Source organism: Balaenoptera borealis, assembly GCF_965194805.1.
Source record: "Balaenoptera borealis genome assembly, chromosome: 10".
In the NCBI taxonomy this organism is placed as follows: Eukaryota; Metazoa; Chordata; class Mammalia; order Artiodactyla; family Balaenopteridae; genus Balaenoptera; species Balaenoptera borealis.
The window spans coordinates 5,192,189-5,219,108 of NC_138874.1; the positions used below are offsets into that span (position 1 = coordinate 5,192,189).

The window sequence follows — 26,920 nt, forward strand, 5'->3', positions numbered from 1 at the left end:
GTCCTGCACCAGGAAGATGAACCCCCAGAATGTTTGGATTTGAAGGCCACAGCAGGGCTTACTTTGGGGAGAGCCAGAGGGCTGTGGGAAGTAGAGACTCCACTCTTAAAGGATGCACACAAAATCCACATGCTCCAGGACCCAGGACAGAAGCAATAATTTGAAAGGAGCCTGGGTCAGAGCCACCTCCTGATCTTGGAGAGCCTCCTGGAGAGGCAGGAGGCACCTGGAGGTCACCCCAGGGACACAGACACTGGCTGCAGCCATTTGGGGAGCTCCTACTACCAGCTGGACAGTGGTGCTGGGGAGCGTCATTTTGGAACCCTCCCTCGAGCCTATCAGCACCAGGACCCAGCCGCACCCACCAGTCTGTCCTCACTGATACTGGGACGCCCCAGGCCAAGCAATTAGCCCTGCAGGGACATACTCTATTCCCCAGTAAGCAGGCTGCTTTTTAAGACCCCTGAGCCCACTCTGGGGCACAGCCCTGTCCACCAGAGGGCCTAGGACCTGGCCACACACACCAGTGCACTAGCCCTAGCCCCCAAACCCCAGGGCCCCACAGCCAGATATAACAGGACCCAGTTCCACCCACCAGTGACAGCACTAGCCCCATGACCCCCGGGCCTCAGCCCCATCCACCACCAGACCAACACCAGCTCTGAGACACCTTAGACCCCTTGGCCAGCTGCCCTGGGATACAGCCTTACTCACCAGCAGGCCAGCACCAGCTTTGGGACACCCCAGAACCCAGAGCCAGCTGTGTCAGGAACTGGCTCCACCCACCAGCAGGCAGACACTGGGAACCCCGGCCCTGTAACCACCTATCCCAGGATAGTGGGCCAGCATAATAAGGTAGTTGTGGGGCCCTGCAGCCAGCTGCCTTGTGAACCTGGCCATGCCAACCAGCAGCCAGCAGCCTCTGCAGAAGGCAGAGCCCAGCAACCAACCAGACTGGGGGCCAGCCACATCTACTAGCCTGCTCACAGTAGTCAGCCTGCTACAACAGAAGGACCCATGCAGCCCATATAGGGCTTATAACTCTGGTGACCAGGGGGGAGTGCACTGCTGGGACACATAGGACATCTCCTACAAGAGGCTACTTCTTCAAGGTCGGAAAACATAACAAACCTACCAAATACATAGAAATAAAAACAGCAAATTAGACAAAATGGGGCAACAAAGGAACATGTTCCAAATGAAGGAACAAGATAAAACCCCAGAAGAACTAAGTGAAGTGGAGATAGGCAATCTACCTGATAAAGACTTCAAGGTAATGATGGTAAAGATGATCAGAGAACTCAGGAGAAGATTGAATGAAGAGAGTAAGAAGTTAAAAGACAACCTATGGAATTGGAGAAAATATTGGCAAATGATGCAACCTACAAGGTGTTAATATCCAAAATATACAAACAGCTCATATGACTCAATATATATATTTAAAAAAAGCCCCAATCAAAAAATAGGCAGAAGACCTAAATCAACATTTTTCCAAAGAAGACATACAGATGGCTAACAAGCACATGAAAAGATGCTCAACATTGCTAATTATTAGAGAAATGCAAATCAAAATCTCAATGAGGTAATCACCTCACACTGGTCAGAATGGCTATCATCAAAAAGTCTTCAGATAATGAAAGCTGGAGAGGATGTGAAGAAAAGGGAACCCTCATATACTGTTGGTGGAAATGTAAATTGGTGCAGGCACTATGGAAAATAGCATGGAGATTCCTCAAAAAACTAAAAATAGAGTTACCATATGATCCAGTGATTCCTCTCCTGGGTATATACCTGAAGAAAATAAAAACACTAATTTGAAAAGATACATGAACCCAATGTTCATAGCAGCCAGCATTATTTACAATAGTCAAGCTATGAAAACAACCTAAGTGTCCATCAAGAGATGAATGGATAAAGAAGATGCATAAAGATACAGAAGATATATACATACATACACACACACACACACACACACACACACACACACACATTTACATATATATACATATACATACCTACATAATGGAATACTACTCAGCCATTAAAAAAAAGAATGGAGAGGCTGTCTTTTATCCATTGTATATTCTTGCCTACTTTATCAAAGATAAAGTGACCATATGTGCGTGGGTTTATCTCTGGGCTTTCTATCCTGTTCCACTGATCTATATTTCTGTTTTTGTGCCAGTACCATACTGTCTTGATTACTGTAGCTTTGTAGTATAGTCTGAAGTCAGGGAGCCTGATTCCTCCAGCTCCATTTTTCTTTCTCAAGATTGCTTTTGCTATTCAGGGTCTTTTGTGTTTCCATACAAATTGTGAAATTTTTTGTTCTAGTTCTGTGAAAAATGCCATTGGTAGTTTGATAGGGATTGCATTGAATGAAGGGTAAGCTGGGACGAAGTGAGAGAGTGGCATGGACATATACACATTACCAAATGTAAAATAGATAGCTAGTGGGAAGCAGCCGCATAGCACAGGGAGCTCAGCTCGGTGCTTTGTGACCACCTAGAGGGGTGGGATAGGGAGGGAGACACAAGAGGGAGGAGATATGGGGATATATGTATATGTATAGCTGATTCACTTTGTTATACAGTAGAAACTAACACACCATTGTAAAGCAATTATACTCCAATAAAGATGTTAAAAAAAAAAAAGGAATGGAATTTTGCCATTTGCAACAACATGGATTGACTTGGAGGATATTATGTTCAGTGAAATAAGTCAGAAAAAGACAAATAACAAATGTCATCACGTATATGTGAAATCTAACATATGAGATGAATGAATATAACAAAACAGAAACAGAGTTACAGATATAGAGAACAAACTAGTGGTTACAGGGTGGGGGGGTAGAGAGAAGCTGGGAGGTGCAAGACAGGTGAAGGGGATTAAGAGGTACAAACTACTATGTATAAAATAAATAAGCTACAAGGATATATTCTACAGCACAGGAAATATAGCCAACATTTTATAATAACTTTAAATGGAATATAATCTATGAAGATATTAAGGGACTTCCCCGGTGGTGCAGTGGTTAAGACTCTGCACTCCCAATGGAGGGGGCCCAGGTTTGATCCCTGGTCAGGGAACTAGATCCCAGATGCATGCCACAACTAAGAGTTTGCATGCCACAACTAAGAAGCTGGTGAGCCGCAACTAAGGAGCCCACCAGCCGCAACAAAGAAGCCTGCCTACTGCAACTAAGACCCAGCGCAACACAAATAAATAAATAAATAAATAAATATTTTGAAAAAAAACATTGAATCACTGTTGTACACCTGAAATTCATATAGATAAATAAATAAATAGGAAAAATACTTAGGTTACAGGGTTGTTATGATTAAATATGAAATGTATGAAAAATAATCAGTGGAGTGCTCTAGCAGATCATCAATAAATAAAATACCTATTGGATGAGATAGTCAAAACAATTCTCTTTGTTAAAAATAACTAGTGTGTTTTTTGTTTTCTTGACTGGGCTCTGATGTCTGGTTTGACTGTGGTGGTTAATGCATCGTTCATACTTAAGGAAACAAGGATATCTGCTTCCCCTTCATCAGACTGTGACTGCAAATAAGAGTTATGTCTATCTTTAGCCAAGCACTTTTTTACCAGCTAAAGCAGCAGTTTAGTGCCACCTCAAAGGAATCCTCAAAGAGGACATTATACGTTGTCACACATCAATCTATTAGCACAATCCATTATGAGACATCCACAAAGTAATGTTCCAGCTCCCACTTATTCATTTCCACTTCTCATAAAACTGCTCTGAAGACATCTCAATGCCAATGTCTTTGCCAAGCCTACAGTAACTGGATGCCTCCAAAGCCATCAATTCTCCTGGACCGGCTGGGTCCTACACATAAATAAGAAATGCCAGAACTTCTGAAGATTGACATGGAAACATGTCTATTCGATACACTGTTAGGTTAAAAAAGTTGCTTTCAGAACAATATTTATTTCAGAACAACATTATATACATGCTATTCCTTTAAAAATCTTGATTGTAAATGGGGGAATAAGAGGTGGGGTATATTCATATTGAAGATAATAGTTAAGAGTGATTATCTCTGGGTGAAAAATATTATAAATTTAAAAATATTAGACATTTCTCACAATCATAATTATTGGGCATCTTCCTACCAAAGAGAATTTAAAGTTGAATTAAAATTTAAATTGAATTAAATTTTTCTCCCGAGATGAAAACAAAACAAAAACCCAGAAAGCAAAAACAAAAAATCTCAAGATATCAATCAAGAAAGTAGCTTCCTACTCTATTTTATAACTTGTACAAAGGTTAGCTTTAAGTTGCTTGGTATTTAAAGTCTTAAAAGTAGTATCCCAAAGTCTGGTCAATTTATTCCATTAAATATGTGACTACACTATTTCATGGAATGAAGCATATGATACTAACTCTTGTACCTCAATTTTTAAATAAAGAATTTGGATCTATCCATAAAGATCATAAAACTGAAAGTAAAAGAAACTACTTTTTAAAAAATCAGCCAAATTCATTTGTCTGGGAAGCTGTTTACCCAGTACATGATTTCTGGTCTGGTTGCATTTTTCTGTTTTTGGCATCTATGGAGCCCTTTATTGTATACCACATAATTACAACCATTCCTAGCTAGCCAACATATTATTTATACCAAGGGAAAAATAGTTACCTTGGTTTTTGAGTCATAAATGTAACAAGGTTTTTTGTTACATTTAAGAGATTTAACCCAAAATCTTCATCTTTTATTTTCTCAGGCTTGGTATTGTCTCTAATCACTAATTTTAGGGTTATAAAATTTGAGACATTATCTACCTTTGAAATTTATTTTCTATTTGCCTCCTGATGGTGAAATAAACGTATTTATAAGTATGCCCTGACTTGAAGACAACCTATCCTTGGGAATTAATATTTGCAAGCAGTACACTGGGGGGCAGCTGATTATTCTATTCAAAAGAGATGCCCACATACCATTAATTTCTTACAGAGAAGAGGGAGTGGGTGTTAGAAAGCTGTGAAATCACAAGAGGGAAGAAACACTTAAACCTTAAGTGTTAAATATCTGTAGATGAGTAAAAAGGTATCTGAAATTGTCTATGAAAAAGGCAATATGATGAATATTCAATTTATAAAAAATTAGTTGACAGCACAAATTTTAGGAACATATATAACATGGAAATCAACATTCATCTGTAGTGGAAATCTGTCCTTCGCTTATTATACATTGAACAAATCGAGTGTCTGCCTTGTTTCCAGGCACTTTGTGAAATGGTCACTGATGGTAAGCGTGGAGCTCTGGCCTAGCCAGCCTTAAAATGAAATACCAGGAATCCATTAGCATCATACAAAAGAAGTGTATTAAGCCATTTAAAAACTGTTGGTGGCATCACAGTGATACCCCATGTTGTATGGTTCTTAGGCAAAGCTAACACTGGGGGTGGTGGGGTGTGGATGGGCCGAGGAGGGTCTGCTGGGAGCCAACAGAGTCTACTATTTCTACATGAGTCATCTTTTGTTTTTCCAGAGACATATCAAATGTCAGAAAGAGTATCTCCAAATGTGCTGTCTATGAGTAGCATGGAATTTTTACTATGCATGTTGAATGCTCATACTCAGAAACTGTCCCATTTCCAAATGGTCCAATCCATCTGCATTTGGCAGGTCGCCTCAACTGTAAAGAAACACTTGAAATCATTGAAATAAGAAAAAAAAATTGCAATTGAGTTTGAAAATAATGAGTTGAAACACCAAGTGATCACTAAAATGGCAATGCTGATTTCTTAATTAAACGGTATTTGTAGCTATCTTATTTTTATAAATTTATTTAATTATTTGTTTTTATTTTTGGCCGTGTTGGGTCTTTGCTGCTGCACGTGGGCCTTCTCGACTTTCGGCGAGTGGGGGCTACTCTTCATTGCAGTGCGCGGGCTTCTCATTGTTGTGGCTTCTCTTGTTGCAGACCACGGGCTATAGGCACACAGGCTTCAGTACTTGTGGCTTGTGGGCTCAGTAGTTGTGGCTCCCAGGCTCAGTAGTTGCGGTTCCCAGGCTCTAGAGCGCAGGCTCAGTAGTTGTGGCGCACGGGCTTAGCTTCTCCACAGCATGTGGGATCTTCCGGGATCAGGGCTCGAACCCATGACCCCTGCACTGGCAGGCGGATCCTTAACCACTGGGGCACCAGGGAAGTTCTGTAGCTATCTTAAGGTGGTCTCAATGTAATGAATAGAAAACAATTTATTGATAGCTTATAATGTGTCACTTACTGTTCTATGTGCTTTGAGTTTATTATCTGATTTATTGCTCACAACAATCTTTTGAAATAAGTTCTTTTATTATCACGCTCTTATAAATGAGAAACCTAAAACACAGAAAGGGGAAGCAATTTAACCAACCACACACAGCTAATAAGCATCAAAGCTGACCCACTATATCTGCTGCCTCAATAATTTGCTTGAAGGCTCTGTTTTGCCAATTCATGGATGCTTTAAAGATTAACTATTTTTTAAAAACTTGATTCAAGTTTTTTCTGGATTTTAATAGATTCATTCTGCCAGTTCTCCAGTTGATGAATTTCTATATATAGGCCTTATGTGGGCCTCTCACATAGTTTGAAAAGTTTACTCACCTAAGCAAATACAAAAGTAGCTATTTTCAGGACTGATCTGAGAACTTTTTTCCATAAGCTACTTTTTGAGCAGATCATGAGACTCTCAAAATAGAATAAAAATAGTAAAGTTCAAACCCTTTTGGGTAATGGAAGCTAGAAGTATGCAAAATAGAAGATGGTTTAGCTTATCCTCTTTGTACACCTCAAAAACATCTGAAAAGATTTAACCTTCTCAAAAAAATGCTCACCTTTGGGCTGAAACCAAACAGAAAGAACTTCAGTTCCAAAGGAAGCATTAAAAAAAAATTCTGAGTGAATTAGACGAGGCAATTGCCTGGAATTTGGTTGCATACAAAGCTACATTTTGTGCCCACACGTGCTCTAGTGTTGGTTTCCTGCTCAGTCAGCACTGATAGTTATTATTCTATAAAATAAATGTTTGCTTCTCAGGGCTATAAATCCTGAGACCACCTCAGAATCTTTAATGAACTTCATCTCTTATAGCAAAGAGGAAAACAGCCTCCTTTTTCTTTTGGTGCAGGATTTAAGATGTGGTGGAGGGTTTCCCTGGTGGCACAGTGGTTAAGAATCTGCCTGCCAATGCAGGGGACACGGGTTCGAGCCCTGGTCCGGGAAGATTCCCACATGCCCCGGAGCAACTAAGCCCTTGCGCCACAACTACTGAGCCTGCGCTCTAGAGCCCACGAACCACAACTACTGAGCTGACAAGCCACAACTACTGAGCCTGCACACCTAGAGCCCGTGCTCCGCAGCAAGAGAAGCCACTGCAATGAGAAGCCCACGCACCGCAACGAAAAGTAGCCCCCGCTCACCGCAAGTAGAGAAAGCCCGCGTGCAGCAACGAAGACCCAACGCAGCCAAAAACAAATAAATTAATTAATTGATTTTAAAAAATAAAAGTGTGGCACTGCCATTTAAAAAAAAAACAAACAAAGATGTGGTGGAAAGAAGACACTGTAATATTTCCCCATCTTCCAACGCTGCCCCATATCTAGGGGCATTATATCCTCCATGGAAAGCAATGGATGCCCTGTCGATAATATATGCAATATTCCCTCAGTTTAAAAATCTCATCAGTTTAATAATAGTTTTTGGCTGTGGGAGGGGAGGAGGAAGAAGAAATACTACAACATACATCATTAAATGAACACAGTGATTGTGGGGCATGACTAGATATCAGATACTTTAACTTATGAAAAAGCATGTCTTTAGAATTGAAGAGATTTGAGTATTTTTTGAATGGAATTAAATTGAAATAAAAGCTGCCAAGGAACAATTAGAAGTTACAAAGCCCCATTTATTTTCCTGTTATGTCAAAGATGGCAGCCAGTGCTGCCACAGCTTTTCCTGAGAGAATCTACTCCCAACCCCAGCGCTTACTGCATCTCCAGTTACAGCTGATTGGATGATGGAGGGACACTTGACAATAATCCGGGCCAATCAGATTTTTCCATTCTGGGAATTTGCCATTGGGACACTGAAAGACAGGCTCAATTAGCTGGGGGAGACAAGTTTCAAGGACATTAAAATTTGGCTCAGAGTCAAGCTCACAGCCAGAGCCATCACCTGGAAGGCAAAATTATGGGAGAGCAGCGATAGCCAGTGCTCAGAGAGGAGCACAAGAATGCAGGTCCTGCTGCCTTTGAAAAGTAAAGGAATAGCCTCAATTCCCCAGTTTTCACTTTCACTGCCTGTTTAACTCAGCTGTTCTTAATTTGCTGCCCTTTGCTAGTGTTAGCCCTGAAAATCAACTCTTTTTTTTCTCTAAAATAACTTGACTGCACTTTTTTTTTTTTAACAAAACAGTCCCATTTTCCATTCTCAAGCCATTATTTGTTGCCTTCCTGGCAGCCACAATGCAATGTTCATGCATACAGCTGATATCTGCTACAATATTACCTAGCAAGGTCCAGACAGCCAAGCAAAGTTCACTGACTTGCCCAAGGTTTTCTCATCTAAGCCACAGCTGGATCCTAAGCCAGGTTTCCTTTACCACCCAATGAAGTGAAATCTGCTCCAAATCTGGTCCTTTTCTGCATGCTTCTGACCAAAAGCTTCGTTCCCTTTGAAGTAAATACTAGCTGTTCCCAAATTATCTTCCCAAAGTTTGTTGGTACACATTTTCTTACAGAAATAATATTTTAATGGTGGCCAAGTTTCAAGATTAGGCCTGTTTTACCTACCATGAATCTGAACCCCACTTTGTTTATTAAGAAAATAGTGCAATACAATACTTTAGCAATGGTAGTTATTAAACAAAATAGTAAATTGAATAAGAATTCTTTTTATGTATTTTGAATGTTCAGTTTGAGGAAGACCAGATTTTATTGGAGATTTAATGCAGATTCCTAAGAGCAGGTCTGGGTATTTTCAAAGGCTTTTTAGAGTTTCAGGAAACCAACTCTTCTTCATTATGCCTAAATACACCTCAAAATTTTTTTAGAGTTTCAGGAAACCAACTCTTCTTCATTATGCCTAAAAACACCTCAAAATTTAACACCACCAGCAAAACAAAACAAAAACAAAAACCTGAACCAATATGCCCCAAACTGTTATCAGAGGTTGCCTCTTGTAGGTGAAGTTATATGAGACTCTCTTTCATACATTTTTAAATCCGTCAAACTTTTTAAGCCACCCTGTCTTACTTTTATAATCTGAATAAAAGCAATAAAAAGACAAAAATCTTTACAGCTTCCTTTTACTGGATACTGTTGTCTCCTATACTTATGATTTATGATCATAGTCATTTTTGGATTCACAAACAGAAGAAAGAGTACATTTTATTATACAGACATGGGAAGAGAGAGAGCTCTAACAAGGATTTGAGACATGGGAGAGAGTTGTCTGAGGTGGAAATATCCGAAATGTAGCTTGGCTGGGGCATCCAACGTATCACTATCAGGAGAAAGGAAGGAGGTGGTAGTAGAAAAAAAAAAGAGAGAGAGAGAGAGAAGGGAAGGAAGAAAGGAAGGAAGGAAAGAAGGAAGGAAGGTAGGAAAGAAAAGAAAGAAGGAAAGAAAGAAAGAAAGAAAGAAAGGAAGGAAGGAAGGAAGGAGGAAGGAAGGAAGGAAGGAAAGAAAGAAAGAAAAAGAAAAGAGTCCCTGCTTTCAAAAGTGTAGAATGGTTTTCTGGAACAGATAAGTTAAATGGGACGGGCCTTCGGGAAGACCACGACTAGAATCAGTGTACACAAGACTGGGATTGTCACAAAGAAGGCATTTAGAACCAGGGGAAATGCTTATGTAGACAATAAGATCAGCCTTAACTAAAGGTGGAAGTAGGAGAGAAAGGGGATAGGAAGGCATCCCTCCTCTCCTCCCCATCAGCGTACCCCATGAAATGACTTCACTGAACTTCTTTCAATATAAGAAGGGCCATTACGCTCTGCAAAAATAAAATTGAAGTGAAGAATGCAAACACTCTTGGGAGAGTAACAACTCAAAATTACACAAATACCATGAATTAATATTAAAAGCTATAATTTATAGAGAATAAATTTGCTATAATGGTGAAAGAATTGTAATATAGTGCTTGATGAAGGGGAAGTGGGGGTACCACAAAAAATAATAAAAATTGCTATCATTTACTGAATATTAGTGATGTGTCTGACATTGAGAAACAAAAAGACTTTGTGTGCATTATTTCATTTCATCTTCTCACTATCCCTACGTGTGATGAGCAAACTGTGGTTCCACATTCCCAAGGTCACATGGCTTAAACGGCAGCACCAAGACTCAAAGAAGATGGGGACCGGAAAAGAGTTCCTGAAAATACTACTCAGCTGTGTCCCAATTAGACCTGAGGATGGTCAGAATATCATTTAATTGGAGAGAGAGAAAATTGTGGGAAGGGAGTTTACAATATCAGTAAGGGGGCTAAAAATGAGGTGGGACAATTTTAGGGCCTTCAGGAGGGAAAAATGTGACCAGTCTGCTTCGTCCAGGCCCACCTGAGCACAAATCTATACTTAAATAACAAGTGCAACTCTGACTGATTCCCGTAAGTTAGGGAGAGAACACAGAACAGGTGTCTCTTCCATGGCCAAGAAGGCAAGAGGCACCCTGCTCATTCAAAGGGATAACTGAATTCACTATCTTATCATGCCTCACAGCCTTTTAAAGTGAGGGGATGGAGAAGGGAGGGAGGAAGGGAGGGAAGGGAGGGAAGGGAGGGAGGGAAGGAAGGAAGGAAGGGAGGGAGGGAGGGAGGAAGGAGAAAAAGTCAGTAAAACAGAACCACTTTTTTTTTTTGGCTGCGTTGGGTCTTCATTGCTGCGCGCAGGCTTTCTCTAGTTGTGTCGAGCGGGGGTTACTCTTCGTTGCGGTGCGGGGGCTTCTCATTGTGGTGGCTTCTCTTGTGGAGCACGGGCCCTAGGCACCCGGGCTTCAGTAGTTGTGGCACGTGGGCCAGTAGCTGTGGTTCGCAGGCTCTAGGGCGCAGGCTCAGTAGTGGTGGCGCACGGGCTTAGTTGCTCCGCGGCATGTGGGATCTTCCCGGACCAGGGATCAAACCCATGTCCCCTGCATTGGCAGGCGGATTCTGACCCACTGTGCCACCAGGGAAGCCCCCCCACTCTCATACGTACTGACTGCCCAGGCCATGATCAGTGTCTTCATCTCCACCCCCTTCCGTGGTTTGCTGCTATCAAGGAGCACTTTCCACCCAGCACAACCCTCACCACTCTTGGTCCTTCCAGCTCCAAACAGATCCTACTGCCTGGGGCTCCCAACCCCCTGTAATTCATAAGTGATTTTTGAGAAGTGATGTTGCGAATGCTCACTCAGACCACTGCTCCCAAAACACATGTGATGGGGACAAAGTCACCTAATACCTCAGAGCCATTTCCTCTTCGGTAGAATGAAGACACCAGGTTCAGTGATCTGTAAGGTTCTTTCTCAAAAAAAAAAAAAAAAAGAATAAATGAAAACTAAGAGGATAGCAACTATTAATGTAAATGGAATAAGTAGTCAATATATATTCTGTCAGACATTTCCTGTTATGAAGAGTATTCTCTCTCTCACTCTCTCTCTCTCACACACACACGCACACACGTGCACACACACACAGTTGAAGACATCATAGATTTTAATATGCACCATTCCTTTATGTACTACTAACAAACAAAAAAGTGCTGCCAAATGACACACCATTGATTGTAAGATGCATCCCACTTTCAAAGATATTGAGCTGGATCCTAAAATCAATGAAATACACTGAGGTGCTGGGAGACTCACTTCTCACATTAAACTCTGACATATTATTAGCATTTGCTACAACATACCTGTACTACTCTATCAAATAGTGCAAAGTTCATTCTTATTTCTCCCTGTGATACATCCCACTTCCTAGCTATTGATGGCTCTTCATACCCTCACTCCAGGCTCCCTGAAGCCTCAAGCTCCCATCTGTTTCCCAAATGTCTCCAGAACTTCCTAGAAGTATCTCTTCCTCCTCATTATGATAATTTTAACTTTTCTAGCTCCCCTGTCCCTTTGAAAATAATTCAGTCCTGTATCTCATTCTCTTAGGTCTTGTTAAATGATTGGAATAAAATTTATGACGTAATTACAGCTAGAGTTTTCATGATGGGCAATAAAATTTTCAGATGTCAGCTTTTCATCTTAATGTAGGCGTTCTTACAAAAGAAACCAATGTGTATTTATTGAGGAATAAAAAGGGTGGTATATGGAGAAGAAGAGTTTTGTTCCCTTTAAGTCATACCGTTTGATCACCATTTATTGCCTCAAATATGTAAGTCTGGGTGGCCTCGCTGCCTTCTTACCACAGGGGCTACCAGAAGTCTGAGAAACCTCACTTTCCTTTGTCTCCTGCAGGAATGCAGATGCAAAGCCTCGGAAATAAAGAAAATCTAAGCAGCTACTATGACCATCCGCCTCTCCCTCCTCCCTCTATCATCGTCATCATCATAATCATCTTCCTGCTTCCCTCTTTGGTTTCGCTCCTTTAAAAAAACCCTCAAAATTAAAGTAATTCCCTTTCTCCAAGGATCTGTATAGGAACCCAGTGCCTACACTTTGAATACTAATTGCATTTCGGGTTGTACCTTAATTTGGATCCTTATTTATTTTTATTTCTATATTATTTCCCTGTGGTAGATATAACTTAGAAGTGCATTTTACCTTTTTTTTTTAAATAAGAGGGGCATTAATTTATGAGCTCTTTGTAACTTTTTAGCAATTTTCCCCATGGAAAAACCCTTTTGTTGGTACCCAAACACACTGCTTAATGGGAACAAAACTTGATAAGATTTCTCTGATGGGCACTGTGTCAATATGCATCAAAAACCTTAATATTATGCAGGAATTTTAAACCCAGAAGTTTCATATCTAAGATCTTATTTTAAGGAGAAAATTTGAGATAGGTAGAAAAGTTTAAGAATATTCATTAAGTGCAGTTTATAATTCAATCAATATGAATTTGGTTAGGTGTTAGTGAATACAAACAATGGATTATTAGGCAGCCGTTATTGTCATATTGTTCAAGAATATTATTGACATGGAGCTGTTCAAAATAAATTTCTAAACCAAAAACACAGGTTACAAAACAAAACTCTCGCTATTATACCATTTTCACATAGTATAAAGGTTAAAATGTTTAGAGTCAAAGACATTTTGGTTCAAACCTTGGTTCCTTGGTTCCCAGTTCTGTCACTTGCTCCTTACACAAATGTGGGTAGGTTATTCAGCCTCACAAACCCTCAGTTTCCTCATATGTTATGTAGAAATAATAATGTCCAGTTCTTAGGAAGATTAATTTAAATAATGGATGCAGAGCCCTAAGTACATGGCCCTACATATAATAAGTGCTCCATAAATGGTTCTCAACATGTGTGTCATTTGGGGTTTTTGATTACAGGTAACAGAAATAAATTTTGGCCAACTTAAACAAAATTTATTGAAAATAATGCAGGAAAGTTGGAGAGCTAGGCCTCCAACCAGAAATAGGCAGAAACCAATTTAGCTTCAGGGGCTAGAAAGCAGGAATTACAGGACTGGTCTTGTAGTGGAGCAGCCTGGTAGAGACGTTGCTGCCCTGATAAAAGAATGCCAATCCCTTCACTGACCAATTTCACACACTCAAAATCAAAGTCACAGCAGAGAGCTTCTATGGGCTGAGCTGAAGCCACAGCCACCTTCTGGCCACAGGAGGCAGGAAAGAAACAATCTGCACCCCAATGTTCACAGCAGCACTAGTTACAACAGCCAGGACATGGAAGCAACTTACATGTCCATCGGCAGAGGAGTGGATAAAGAAGATGTGGTACATACATACAATGGAATACTACTCAGCCATCAAAAAGAACAAAACAATGCCATTTGCAGCAACATGGATGAACCTAGAGATGATCATACTAAGTGAAGTAAGTCAGACAGACAAAGACAAATATCATATGATATCACTTATATGTGGAATCTAAAAAAATGATACAAATGAACTTATTTACAAAACAGAAATAGAGTCACAGATGTAGAGAACAAACTTATGGTTACCAGGGGGGAAAGGGGGGAGGGATAAATTGAGAGATTGGGATTGATGTATACACACGACTATATAAAAAACAGATAACTAATAAGGACCTACTGTATAGCACAGCGAACACTACTCACTACTCTCTAATGGGCTATACGGGAAAAGAATCTAAAAAAGAGTGTATATAGGTATATATATAACTGATTCACTTTGCTGTACACCTGAAACTAACACAATGTTGTAAATCAATTATACTGCAATAAAAATTTTAGGGGGCTTCCCTAGTGGCGCAGTGGTTGAGAGTCTGCCTGCCAATGCAGGGGACACGGGTTCGAGCCCTGGTCTGGGAGGATCCCACATGCCGCAGAGCAACTAGGCCCGTGAGCCACAGTTACTGAGCCTGCGCGTCTGGAGCCTGTGCTCCGCAACAAGAGAGGCCGCGATAATGAGAGGCCCGCACACCACGATAAAGCGTGGCCCCCACTTGCCACAACTAGAGAAAGCCCTCGCACAGAAACGAAGACCCAACACAGCCATAAATAAATAAAAATTAAACTTTAAAAACAAAAAAAAAGAGTCTAAGAATTCTTAAGTTTATAAAAAAAAATTTTTTTTTAAAAAGAAAGAAAGAAATAATCTGGGCCTTCAGAGCACAGGCAGCTGAATTTTTTTAATCTCATCAAGATGATACACAATGGTTGTAGGCTGACTCTCCCAGAGGAAATCAGGGTTCTGTAATGAAGGGTGTGTATGCTTCTGGGTGGCCATAAAATGACACATGTTCTTATAGCACATAATCATCAGGCAATTTTTTTTTCATATTCTTTTCCATTATGGTTTGTCACAGAATACTGAATATAGTTCCCTGTGCTATACAGTAGAAGCTTGTTGTTTATCCATCCTATATGTAATAGTTTCCCTCTGCTAATTCCAAACTCCCACTCCTTCCCTCCCCCACCCCCTCCCCCTTGGCAACCACAAGTCTATTCTCTATGTCTGTGAGTCTATTTTTGTTTCACAGATATGTTGATTTGTTTCGTATTTTAGTTTCCACATATAAGTGATATCATATGGTATTTGTCTTTCTCTTTCTGACTTACTTCACTTAGTATGATAATCTCTAGGTTATGTTGCTGCAAATGGCATTATTTCATTCTTTTTGATGGCTGAATTATATTCCATTGAGCATGAGGTAATTTTGAAATGGAAAAAATATAAATCAAATATTTATTTTAAAAAGAAAAAAAGAAAGCTCTTTCACATACATGCGACCAGCATAAAGCCCTATGAGGAGAGCAGGAAAGGAACTGTTTTCATTTTACACAGAGAAACTGAGACTCAGGGAAGATAAGGGACTAGCCCAAGGACTTCGCACTGGGTTTGGGGCAGAGCTGAGACAGGGTCATGACTCACTGTCTAAGGCTGTTCCCTAGGTGCTCAATGGAAATCATCAAACATCTCCCAGCCTTCCCTGCTTCCCAATCCAAAAGTTCAAAGGACACAAGGTTACTGGGTGGTGGTATTTCCCTTTCATAGCACTTGCTGGTCTCCCTGCTGCTGGGAGTTCAGGCCCTGAGCTGGAGGCCCTGCTGGAGGCAGGACAGTTGGCATAGCTGAGGGAGGCCAGGAGACTTGGCAGCCCGCTTTCATCACATTTGGGGGAGGGAGTGGAGAACCAAGGGCTGAGAAACCATTGGAGAATAAGTCAGGCTCGAGGAAGACAAAAAGTCAGGGGCCTGGGCTTCCCTGGTGGCCCAGTGGTTGAGAATCTGCCTGCCAATGCAGGGGACACGGGTTCAAGCCCTGGTCTGGGAAGATCCCACATGCCGCGGAGCAACTAGGCCCCTGGGCCACAACTACTGAGCCTGCGCGTCTGGAGCCTGTGCTCCGCAACAAGAGAGGCCGCGATAGTGAGAGGCCCGCGCACCGCGATGAAGAGTGGCCCCCGCTTGCCGCAACTGGAGAAAGCCCTCGCACAGAAACGAAGACCCAACACAGCCAAAAATAAATAAATAAATAAATAAATATTTAAAAAAAAACAAAAAAAGTCAGGGGCCAGCCTGGAGAGGAAGTGTTATGGAGGGCAGGCAGTGAGGAGACAGAAGAATGGGGTTTTTTGAAGCTAAAGAACTGGCGAAATTGTTATATCAGCCAGGAAGGGGCCCAGTGGTTACCAAGATCTCCTGCACCTGGCTGCAGAGAAAAAAAAGTAAAAGCCTCACAAAACTGCCCTCCCCCGCTCTGATAAATCGCTTCTCATGATTTACCATGATATTTGACATCTGAGTCACTGAGGGTTGTCTTCTGCTTTTTCTCTCTCCTTACAGCTTATAGAAGAGCCCACCAGAAGGAACAAACCAACTGCAAATTCCCAGATTCCACAAGTTACAATGATAACTGAATAGTTCTAGAAAGATCCTATTTAGGAGTCATCTTACCTAATATATGCATTTTTCAGTTAGAGAAACTGAGACACAGAATTACACATTTGTCCACATCTATTTATATACCTTAAGACACTTAAAATATGACTATCTAAACCAGGGCTTGGCAAAGGGCCATCTAGTGAATATTTTTGGTGTCGAGGGCCATATGGTCTCTGTTGTAATACTCAACTCTGCCACTGTAGAAAAAAAGCAGCCATAGACAATATATAAACACATGGATATGGTTTTATTCCAATAAAACTGAATTTACAAATACAAGGTGTGGGCCAGACTTGGCCAGTAGGTTGCAGTTTGTCAACACCTGATCTAGACCTAGTTATTTATTAAACACTATGTGAACATCCCAGAAAAACATATGAGCAAATAGTGGGTATCAATTAAATTCCCACAGGAGTGATAGTAATAATGGCTACAATTTATAAAGCACTTCCTATGTGACTTTCCTCACTTAATTGCTCCACCAGTCCTGTGAGATGGATACTATATGCTCTCCATGTTTTCCGATAAGAAAATGAAAAACACAGGCAGGTCAAATAACCTGCCAATGGTCAGACAGCTAGGAGGTGGTAGTTTCTGTATTTGAACCCAGATCCATCTCACTTAAGGACTCAAGTGTGCTTAACAACATCAGATAAAAGAATATAAATACCTAGAAGGCAGAATAGAAACTGTGTGAAGTTTCTCACAAAGCATTTAATGTTTCCATGTTATTCTGAAGCAAACTTCCAGTAGTTTATATATTTTAACAATGCATCTATATCAGCAATTTGGATGAGGCATGGGCCTGCCTCTCTCTCTCTCTCTGTAACATTCATTTTGTTACATCTTTCTTACGATCATTCTGTGGGGCTCTCTCCAGCACACATACTAAGATTTAAGGAAGGATATTAGCTGGAGCCCACCCACCTCACACACAGGGAAGCAAAAGGTCTCCAACACTGAGAGGAATTTAAGCCTGAAGGGGAGAAGAGGACAGCTCTTGATGATTATCCTAAATTGCTGAAGCCAAACCAGGGAAGACTTGAGGAAATGACTCACTGAACGCAGGAGAAAGAAAAACAGCTGAGTGATGGCAGGAGAAAATGAGGATAATATAGTCTTACTGTTAAAATGAGGGTTAGAAGTCCACAGAGACCCAGAAAGGAAACACTGAAATGGCTGAGTTACATTCCTGAAACTAACATGCAATATTGTTTTATCAGGCTTATGGCTGTTTGGGCCAAGAATGAGGCAGGAACAGATTTCTTCTGAACAGAGACAACATCTCATGTGCTTTACTGTCCCTAGATTGTCTCCTCTGCTAGAGCCCTAAGGGGAAACCACAGCCATCTCTGTCCCTTCTATTCCTGAATCACAAAACTGGTTGTTCCTGACTCCAATGCTGAGATTGGCGTGACAAACAGATGTACTATACTGCAGCCATTAAAAAATCTCCTAACATTTGTACTGAGTCCATGAAAAGACTTTGAGCCATCAACACTTCAGCTAAAAAGAAGCCTGATAGGAAAAGTTTGGGAATGTGTTCAAGCATGAATACAGTCGGCTTTCACTTGGTAGATCATTAGAAACAAAATGAAACTATGGGGTAAGTAAACTCTGTCCTCAGCCTTTTCCTATCCATCTATCAAACTGTCACTGAATTAACCTTCTTAATGCAAAGCTCTGGTCATGTCATTCTGTGCACAAAGACCTGTAAAGTTAACACACAGTATTGGTAACAGTGCTGTGAAACAGGCACTTTCATATATTGCTGGTGGAAGTGTAAATTGGTACAGTCTCTAAGGAGAGGATTTCTAAATGTCTATTAAAATTATGAACTGTACATATCTTTGATCTAAGAATTTGTTCTATAGCTGTACCACATTTGTATGAAATGAAGCATTATAAGATTATTTGTTGTGATACTATTAGTAAGAATAACAGGTTAGAGACACTTCTGCTCCTGGTTACAATGTAGGAGAGGTCACAGGAGGTCAAAGCTCTTGCTGCAACAACTGAAAACAAATGAATAAATGGAAAGAAACATGTTAAAGACATCAAAGAGCTGTGGAGAATTGGATGAAGTAAAAGTCCAGAGGGAAAAGCCCTTCTTAGGGCTGGGAAGACATAGATACTCCAGGCTTTCAATCAAAAGCCTGTCCTAAAGGACAGAGACAAACCAGGGACTGATAGAATCTTGCTAAAATTGTAAATCCAGCCCTACAGCAACTCAGTCTATGACTGAATTGAGGTAATTAGCCCCTGGCCTTACTTTCCTAAAAAAGAAAAAAGAAGATACCTCTCTAGTGAAAGATATCATCAGAAGGGTCTGCTGTTCTTTTATACACAATGCCCAGCATACAGTCGAAATGTATCATATATTGAAAAAAGCAGGAACAGTGATCAACAATCAAAAAATAAAATAGGGATTTCCCTGGTGGTGCAGTGGATAGGACTCCATGCTCCCAATGCAGGGGGCCCAGGTTCGATCCCCGGTTAGGGAACCAGATCCCACATGCATGCTGTGACTAGGAGTTCACATGCCACAACTAAGGAGCCAGTGTGCTGCAGCTGGGGGGCCCACGAGCCACAACTGAGGAGCCCACCTACCTCAACTAAGAGCTGGTGCAACCAAATAAATAAATAAATATTTTAAGAAATAAATAAAATAAAATAAACACAAACCCACAGAGGATTAGGATAATGAAGTTATAATAAAAGTACAATACAATAAGTATGCCTAATATGTTAAAGAAAACAAAAGAAATGACAAAGGATATAAAGAGAGAACCAGAATCCACAAAATAAAACAAATGTATATTTTAGAACTGAAAAATAGAATTTCTGGATTTAAGAACTCATTAGGTTGCCTTAAGAGCAAACAGGACATAAAAGTCAGGATTGGTGAATTCAAAGGTCAATCAATAGTAAGTATGCAAACTGAACCACAGAGAGAAACTAAACTGGAAAGAAAGAATATGTCCATATATACAATGGAATATTACTCAGCCATAAAAAGGAATGAAATTGGGTCATTTGTAGAGACATGGATGCATCTAGAGACTGTCATACAGAGTGAAGTAAGTCAGAAAGGAAAAAACAAGTATCATATATTAACCCATATATGTGGAACCTAGAAAATGGTACAGATGAACTGGTTTGCAGAGCAGAAATTAAGACACAGAAGTAGATAAAAAACGTATGGACACCAAAGGGGGAAAGCGGTAGGGGGTGGCGGTGGGGGTGTGATGAATTGGGAGATTCGGATTGACATGTATACACTGATGTGTATAAAATGGATGACTAATAAGAAAAAAAAAGAAAGAAAGAAACAGTATGTCCAAATGTGAGACATACTCAAACAGTGTAATATACATGGAATGGAGTCCCAAAAGGAGAGGTGGGAGAGAGAATGGAGCAAAAGAATATTTGAAAACATGTGACTGAGAAATTTCCAGTAATGAAGAAAGACATAAACCCACCAATTCAAGAAGCTCAATAATCCCCAAACATGATAAATACAAAGAAAACTCATACCTGGACATATTATAGAAGCTGTTGAAAAAAAATGAGAAATTCTTAAAAGCTAGAGAGAGAAACACCCGTTATCTTAAGACTAACAGCTAACTTTTCAAAAGAAACTATGTGTGGTGGCCATGGACATGCACTCCTCAGACCTTCTTTCAAGAAAGGCTGCTGCAAGGAGCATACCTGATTGACAGCTGCTGCACTTTCAGATCCACTGAAACCTTCATGCCAAGTCACACTCCCTCTGGGCTGCTTCCAGCCAATGAATGACCACAATGAAGGTATTAGAACCAAGCCACATCCGTAGATGCGGATTTCTCTAACAGACAACTTAAGCTCGGGAGATCTCCACTGGCCTGGCCAAGCATTTCTTACAACTGTTCCATAGTCTGAGGCTTTTATGACCCAGTTCTTTCTTCCTTCTCTTCTTTCACAGGTGTCAGAACTTCCTGGTTGTCTGAAGTTTCTCCCTACCTACACCTCTCCTTCTTCATTTATCTGTCACAGGCATTTTTCCTCCAATAAATCTTCTTTGCATTTTTAATCCCATCTTGGTGTTTCCTTCTCATAGAACACACAATGGAAGTCAGAAGACAATGTAATGATTTCTTTAAAGTGGTGGAAGAAAAAAAAAAAAACCCCTGCCAATCTAGAATTATTTACGAGTGAAAATATTTTTGTCAAACAAAAACAAAGAAAACTTATTGCAGCAGCACACCATTGATGTAAGTACTACAGAGATTTCTTTAGACAGATGGGAAATCTTCCCAGGTAGAAACAAAGAAAATTGTGAGGAAATGAAAAGCACTGAAAAGAGTATACACTTGTGGAAAAACATAAAAGAATACTAACTCTTTAAATCAACAGTGATAGTAACACCTTTTAGAGTTTAAAACATATAATAAAAAATATATGACAACAACAGCACAAAAGGTAGGACGTGGCAAATGGAATCAAGTTAGAAGATTCTTACATTCTTCAGGAAATGTACTCGCGAGGGAGCCTGTAATGAATTAAGGATGTGTATTGAAGTCTCCAGGGCAAAGGCACTCAACTGGGAATAATCTTACCCATCAAGAGACATTTGGCAGATAGATAGATAGATAGATAGATACATAGATAGATATCTGACAGAGAAGGAGAGAGAGGGAAGTATTGAGAGAGAGGGAGAGAGATTTGGCAGTATCTGGAGAAATTTTGGGTTGTCACAACTATGTCACAAAATCATCTTTAGTTGAGACACACTAACTAAAAAACAGAGAATGTCAGAGTAGATGAAAAAATATAACCCAACTCTATGCTGTCTCTCAGAAACTTACTTCAAATGTAATGACATAGGTAGGTTAAAAGAAAAAGGATGGAAAAAGAGGTTCTAAGAAAACTCTAATCAAAAGAAAGCTGGAGTGGCTGTGTTAATATCAAAGTAAACTGCAAAGCAAAATAATTTACTAGGGATCAAGAAGGGCACCCCATAATGATAAAAGGCTCATTTCACCAAGAAGACATAGCAATTCTAAATATGTTTGTACCTTTACCTGGACTTCAAAAGGCATGAATCAAAAACTGATGGAATTATGATAGAAATAGACAAATCCACAAGTATAGTTAAAGACTTCAATTTGCCTCTCTCAGTAACCTATAGAACTAATAGGAAATCAGCAAGGATGTAGATGAACCAAAAACCATCAAACAACTGGATCTCACTGAGATTTTTAGAATCGTCTGCCTCCGACAGCAAAATACACATTTTTTTCAAGTGCATGTGGCACAGTTTCTAAGACAGACTATCTTTCTGGTCATGAAGCAAACTGCAACACATTTAAAAGAACTGAAATCAAATAAAGTATGCTCTCTGACTATAACGGAATAAAAATAGAAATAATTATAGAAAGATAACAGGAAACCTCCTAACACTTGGAAATTTGAAACACCCTTCTAAATAAACCCATGCATCAAATAAATCTCAAGGGATATTAGAAAATATTTTAAACTGAACAAAAATGAAAGTACAACACATCAAAATTTGTGTGATGATTAAAAGCAATGCTTAGAGTGAAATTTACACCATTAAATGCTTACAGAAAGGACCTTAAGAAACTAGACAAAGAAGAGCAAACTAAACCCAATGCAAGCAGAAAGAATGAAATCATAAAGGCAGACGTAAATAAAATTGAAAAAAAGAAAAATAATAAAGTCAAAACAACCAAAATCTTGCTCTGTAAAAACAATAAAATACAAATTAACCTATAGTGAAACATACAAAAAAAGAAAGAAGACATAAATCCTGATACTGGGAATAGAAGAGAAAATATCACTATAGACCCTGCACATAAGAAAAAAGAAAAAATAAAGCAATACTGTGAGCAACTCTACACACAAAAATTTGACAACTTAGATGAAACTGACCAGTTCCTCAAAAACCACAAATACTAAAACTCATCCATGATGAAACAAATAATGTGAATAGCCCAAAACTATTTAAGAAATTGAATTCATGGTTTAAAATCTAGAAACAAATTATCCAGCACTTCTTTTTGTTTGTAGTGGGAAGATTTCAGGTTCTCTTAGTTCACTGTATTGCCAGCAGTGAAACTCTAGTGTTTTTTTTTAAACACCAATTTGAGCTGAATTTTCTGTTACTTAAAGACAGGCTCTTTTTTTAAAATTTATTTATTTTATTTATTTTTGGCTGCGTTGGGTTTCGTTGCTGCACGTGGGCTTTCTCTAGTTGCGGCAAGCAGGGGCTACTCTTCGTTGTGGTGTTCGGGCCTCCCACCGCAGTGGCTTCTCTTGTTGCAGAGCACGGCCTCTAGGCACGCAAGCTTCAGTAGTTGTGGCACGCAGGCTCAGCAGTTGTGGCTCGCGGGCCCTAGAGCTCAGGCTCAGTAGTTATGGCGCACGGACTTAGTTGCTCCGCGGCATGTGGGATCTTCCCAGACCAGGGCTCAAACCCATGTCCCCTGCACTGGCAGGCGGATTCTTAACCACTGTGTCACCAGGGAAGCACAAAGACAGACTTCTAAAACATAATTTTCTGGGGTTCAAAATAATACTATAGTTGTTGAGTGTCCAAATACAATATTGAGATGACCCAGACTAGTAATTATAAAAGAGTGGCAGCAATCATTAGTGGTGGTGTGTGGTAGTAGTATTAGAGTATAATAATAATAACTGTGGGACTTCCCTGGAGGTCCAGTGGTTAAGACTCCGCATTCCCAATGCAGGGGGCACATGTTCGATCCCTGGTTGGGGAACTAAGATCCCACATGCTGTGTGGTGCAGCCAAAAAAAAAAAAAAAAAGAATTGTGGCTAAGAGATACAAAGCACTTATCTGTGGCACTCTGCAAAACACTTACATTTGCAATGGGCAGCACAGTATTGTATTGGGTTGGCCAAAAAGTTCGTTCAGGTTTTCTGTAATTTTTTTGGTAAGAGCTTACAGAAAAAACCTGAACAAACGTTTTGGCCAACCCAATAGAAGAAACAGAAGTACAGACACGAGGTCAAAACAAAACAAAACAAAACAAAACAGTGAAATGGAGTATCAGGTGGGATTTTCTGGAGAACAGTTTTCTTCCCAGCCTACTGTTTGGTTGTGATCCTCTTGTTCTGGATAGACTAAAACTAAAAAAATTGCCATTTTTTCCCACCCATAGGAAAATGTCTGAAATGGCACATAATTGGTCTCCAGGAAAGTGCTCCCAGCCTGAGAAAAGCCAAGTCCTGGCAGCATCAAGATCCTACCAAGAGAGGGGTGCAGATTGTGCTTCTCCAGTTAGGACTCGTCTTTTTTACCAGTTAGACCACAGATCCATCACCTGTACTTGCTGAGGTCTCCCAGGGCCTTCTGAAACACACACACACACACACACACACACACACACCATGAGCAGTGAATGGACACAGAGTGCCTGGGAGAGCTACCAGCTTAACAGGAGGAATGCCTCAGTGAGATGGTCAGTCTTTATGCTGATATAACAATGATCTTCAAAAAAAGTATGCAGATTCACCTTGTTTACTTATTGAAATAAGACCCTGAAAGGGCTACTATGCAGCATTTAGAACTATGCCCATAAACTTACTAATTTCAAGTAACTACTATCCAATAATCTCCTGAAAGTTGAAACAAAAACGTACATGCAAGGGAACTGAAAAAACAAACAGATGAGCACCACTTATTTCTACACATTCTCCATTTTAATGAGGTCCAAGAAAACACATTCCTGCCTTTATTAATCAGCTGCCAACATGAATGGGATTCTTCAGCTATGAGAAAATGTCTTTTGAAGGGTACAGGTTGGTTAATATTGGAAATTCTTATGTACTTTGGGAGATAACACTATTTGCCCTGATAAGGACCAGTACTTTTTTTGCTCTGATAATGACCAGTGCTTTTTTCTTCCTTTTTATCTGGACTTGTCAAGAATCAGTCATGTCATTTTGCATTTTTCCTTTTTCTCTCCCTCAACCTTGCCCTCTTTGGGATTAATGCCAGCAACATGTTTTCCTGATAGGGTGGTGGATATAATCCAGTATTGACATTCCCTATGTTAAATAAAATCTTGAGATTTAAGAGAAGTTCTCATTTAAGAATAATAAATAAAAGTCACAATGTGGAGCAGCCACAAACTGTTGCCAATGCAAGTGTTCAGCTTTATGACTTTGAAATCTTATTGTAAATCAATTTACTGGTATTGTTTTACACATCAGGTAGAAAGAAGATGGATGGATAGAAACAAAGAAGAGAGAAAAGAAGGGAGGGAGGGAGAGAGAGAGAGAGGGAGTAAGAAATCCAAGTTGGGATTCAGGTACTTGGAGGAGTAAGACAACTTCGAAAGGCAAAAAGAAAATAAAGCCAACTCTGGAATTTCCAGCTACCTATTGGTTACTGTTTGGAAAGAATTGCTCACAGACAGATGGAAATTAACTCTCAGCAAAAAGATCCCATTCTAGGGGCTTCCCTGGTGGTCTAGCGGTTAAGGCTCTGCGCTCCCAATGCAGTGGGCCTGGGTTCAATCCCTGGTCAGGGAACTAGATTCAACATGCCTCAACCAAAGATCCCGCGTGCCGCAACTAAAAGATCCCACACGTGGCAACAAAGATCCTGCATGCCTCAACTAAAGACCTGGCGCAGCCAAATAAATATTTTTTTAAAAAAAGATCCTATTCTAGATACATGTATATGTATAACTGAACCACTTTGCTGTACACCTGAAACTAACACAACATTGTTAATCACCTATACTTCAATATAAAATTAAAAGTTAAAAAAAAAAGATCCTATTCTGAGTTCTATACACCTAGGATATAGACAGTTCTCAGTAAATATTTGATAAATAAATAATGAACGAATAAATGTGTAAGTTTCTTTTCGTATGTTAGCAAAACTGAAGCCTGCGTATGTTTAGTGAGTTGCCCAAAATCATATTGAAGACTTAGGTGCCTAAAGTATAACAGATGGAATATGTAAGAAAGATCACCAATTGGGACCTAAAAGATCTGGATTCTGGTTTGGGGTTTGTTTTGTCATTTCACCTCCTGGGTCTCTAGATTGCAGAGGGCAGGGACTCATCTATACTGTTTTTTGATGTTCCTTCAATGCCTAGCCCAGTCTCTAGTACATACTAGATATTCAATGGATGTTTAAATATCTACCATTGCCTCATCTGTAAAATTTAGTTTCCCCATGTGAAAACTGAGGAGACTGGCACCAAGGCTTTCTGGGTACTCCTTCCAGTTCTATGTCACTGTGAGAGGATCTATGCACTCAGTCCTCATTTCATCACCCACTTTCCAACTTCCACTGCTCAAGTTGTACGGGAAGGCAAATACAGGTGTGTGAGGTTCCAACATCCTTTCTCCAATGTTATACCATCATCCCTCTGAGCTCTTATTTCCACAAGAAAAACCACAAAAATGCAGTCTTAATGGAAAACAGTGAATCAATCAATTACTTCATTGTCTATTTTGTAAAATGAGTTCCAGAATCACCACAGACCTCCCAATCTCTCAACCTCAGCAACCAAAGATTCCCCAAACTTTCACATTAGGTGGCTCCAGCTACTCTTCCCTAGAGGGGAAGCCAAGTAACAGTCTTTCTCCACGTCTTCCGGGGGTGCTCAACAGGAATAAACAGCCTGGGGAAAAAAACAGCAGCTCCGCGGATTATAGGATAGCGTCCAGGAGAGAGAGACGAATTCTCCCACACTCCTAATGCAAACCCTTCCCCTTCCTTTCAGGACACCCCTCTGGCGAGAAAAATGGTCGCAACCCTGAAGCACGGACAAGAGAATCCGTGGAATCGGCAGTATGCTTGCTTCCGGTTTGCCCAGAGAGGGAGGGAGGGAGGGAGGGAACCCATCCACCCAGAAGACACATGTTTTTCTTCTTTGGGGGACTCCTTTCCTGAGGAGGGGCAGTCCCGGCACTGCCTCCCCCTGGGTGACTATGGGGTCATTTAGAGTATCCTGAGGAGTGTCCTGACCAGGGAGTTCAGAATTCCAATTTGACCTCTGACAGACTGCATGACTTGGGAAAAGTCACTTTCCTCTCTGAGCTTCAGATTCTGAAATTTTTTAAATGTATTTGCCCTTTTATGTGGTTACAAGATTCCTTTTTTAAAAATACTTTTCTTAAATCATTACGTTGTACAGCTGAAACTAACATAATGTTATAGGTCAATTACATCTCAATTAAAAAGTACTTTTCTTATTATAAAAATAACAATATTGTACCCACTTAAAAATACAGATATATTTAAAGAAAAAAAACAATCATAATCACTGTTAACACTTTTGTGTATTCCTTTGGTGAGGCTGCTGGGCTTTTAGTATCGCTGAATATACAATTCC

General features: G+C 40.1%; 1 protein-coding gene across 4 annotated transcripts in view; it reads right to left on the minus strand.

The window, feature by feature from the left end:
- Positions 1-26,920, minus strand: part of LOC309635801 (uncharacterized protein) — a 102,317-nt gene that overhangs the window by 6,095 nt on the left and 69,302 nt on the right. For 3 of the 4 annotated variants that reach the window (XM_082407515.1, XM_082407514.1, XM_082407516.1), the window contains exon 3: positions 1,757-1,791. In XM_082407515.1, coding sequence (XP_082263641.1) covers positions 1,757-1,791 — 35 coding nt within the window. Of the gene's footprint in view, positions 1-1,756; positions 1,792-11,454; positions 11,514-26,920 lie in introns of all 4 variants that reach the window. The other variant, XM_082407517.1, reaches the window with a different exon arrangement.